Source organism: Amaranthus tricolor, chromosome 12 (genome assembly GCF_026212465.1).
Source record: "Amaranthus tricolor cultivar Red isolate AtriRed21 chromosome 12, ASM2621246v1, whole genome shotgun sequence".
NCBI classification, from domain to species: domain Eukaryota; kingdom Viridiplantae; phylum Streptophyta; class Magnoliopsida; order Caryophyllales; family Amaranthaceae; genus Amaranthus; species Amaranthus tricolor.
Window position 1 is genome coordinate 15530037 of NC_080058.1, and position 2212 is coordinate 15532248.

General features: G+C 43.5%; 1 protein-coding gene across 1 annotated transcript in view; it reads right to left on the reverse strand.

Annotated features, from left to right (window-relative positions):
• Positions 1-458, reverse strand: part of LOC130828623 (uncharacterized) — an 826-nt gene extending 368 nt beyond the window's left edge. The window contains exons 1-2 of the mRNA XM_057694588.1: positions 423-458; positions 1-362 (exon numbers count right to left, since the gene is read on the reverse strand). The exon at positions 1-362 is cut by the window's left edge and continues 79 nt beyond it. Of these exons, the coding sequence (XP_057550571.1) occupies positions 1-362; positions 423-458 (398 nt within the window). The remainder of the gene's footprint in view (positions 363-422) is intronic.
• Between the last annotated feature and the right edge of the window lie 1754 nt (positions 459-2212).

A 2212-nucleotide genomic window follows, 5' to 3' on the forward strand; every position in this document is an offset into this window, starting at 1 on the left:
CCAAGAATGAGGGGGGTGTAAGGATTCTCAACCATGTCAAGAACAACAAAATCACATGGGACAACAATGTTTCCCACTTGGATAGACAGATCCTCAAACTCCCGACTTGGCATCTTAATACTTCGGTCGACGAGTTGGATGGTTTTCCTTGATGGCTTGAGCTCAAAAGTGAGTTTCTTTGCAATGAACATGGGCATGAGGCTAATAGAGGCCCCAAGATCGGCAAGTGCTCCTTTAAAACGAAGTTTTCTAAGAGTGATCGAGAGCACAAAGGGTCCTTGAGCCTTTTTCTTCTTGGCCCATGTGCCTTGGATGATGGCACTTACGTGCTCCGACAAATTCACAACCTCGCTCTCAAGCTTCTTTTTGTTTCCCAAGAGAGTTTTCAAGTACTTGGCATATTAAGGCATTTGCTCCATTACCTTCAAGAACAGGATCTTCATTTCAAGCTTTCTCATATGCTTAAGAAATTTAAGGAACTTTTCTTACAATTGTTTTTTCCACCGCTTTGTAAGGCAAAGTTAGCGGTGGAGCATGTAGACGCTCATATTTCCTTCTCTCTTGGATCTTCTTTCATCTCTCTGCTTCATCCAACACTCTCTTATCTTTTTCTTCTTCAACTTCATCTTTCTTCTCTTCCTCATTGTCATTCTTCTTCTCATAATCTTCCTCAACAACACATTCTTTTTCTTCCCTCTCAAGGTCACCCCCGTGCTCATCATTCACTTGAAGGTTATTGCCTCTTAAAGAACCTTCCAAAAAAGCATCATTTGTGGCGTCAACTAGAGCGAGGTATGAAGTCCTCGATCTAAGGAAGATCGCCCTGCATCTGTGATGGTTGGGGTTGAAGTTTGTAGTGTTAGGTGATGGAGGTTGGGTGGATGGGTTGGGTTGAGGGTTAGATGGGGGAATAGTGGTGGTGGAGGTAGGCAGGCTAACTGAGCAAGTTGGGACTCAAACATCTTCTGTTGGGCATGAAGTTGTTGCATTTAAATGATCAATGCTTCATTGATTTGAGAGAGGGTTTGGTTTTATTAAGCAAGGGAGCTCACTTGAGTGGATAGGTTATCATGATAAGGAGCGGGGTTTAATGCTGGTTGCACATGAGTATATGGTAGGTTGGGATTGGGTCGTGTGGACTTAGAGGTAAGGCCTATTCCCATTAGACCTAGGAAAATTACCATCAGCTTGATTGCTATAAGGCACTTAGTTGTTGGGATTGTAGCCTTGGTTGAAATTTCCTTGGCTAGCATTGGGATTGAAGAGAGGTCTAGAGGGTTGGTTTGTTGTTGAAACCTTGTTGAGCGTACCCATTACCTTGGCCACCATAACCCACAGCCGCCACACATTCGGGATTGTACCTATAACCATCATAACTCATGACCGGGGTCTCTTCTGGAATGCCTCCTCCATAGTCTACTGCTGCCACATGCTCAAAATTCAAACCCGCGCAATAGGATGTATCATGATTAGTTCCCCCGTAGATTCTATATGAGAAGGATTTGGCTTCATTTGCAGCAGATACATTGGAACTACCTTAAGCCAACTTGAACTCAGATAATTTCTTATCCATGATTGCTTCAATTTTAGCTCCAATGAAGTCCAAGTTGCTCGTGTCGATCATTCCCCTAGGTAGGCCACTACTCCTTACTCCTCCCCAAGAGCTATTTTTGGCTACTTCTTCGATCTTTGCCTTCACTTAGTTGCATGGGACTTTTGACAGTAGGCCACCAACCACCGGATCTCGAAGTGCCTTGTTGGAGCCATTGAGCTCATCATAGAAAAACATGTTCAAGTGATTCTTCCCATACTCATAATGGGGGCAAGCTTGGATCATTTTCTTAAACTAACTTCAAGCAGCACTAAGGTTCTCATCATCTTCTTAAGTAAATGACGTGATTTTCTTACGCTAATCCAATGTTCGGACCATAGGATAGAACCTTTTCAGAAACGCTATTTTCAATTGAGCCCAAGTAGTGATGGAGTTGGGCTCTAGGCAATTATACCAATCTTTGGTGTCTCCAGCTAAACTCAAATGGAAGAGGTGCATCCGCACATAATTTGGACTGTTAGGGCATGCAGGGATCAGCACACATATATTTGAGGATGCCTATAATTGTTGGAGAAGGCATTCATTCTTCAACCCACAGAATGGGGTTTCCTTCACCATACGGGTAAACTGAGGGTGAATCTGAAATGGAGTTGGGGCAAC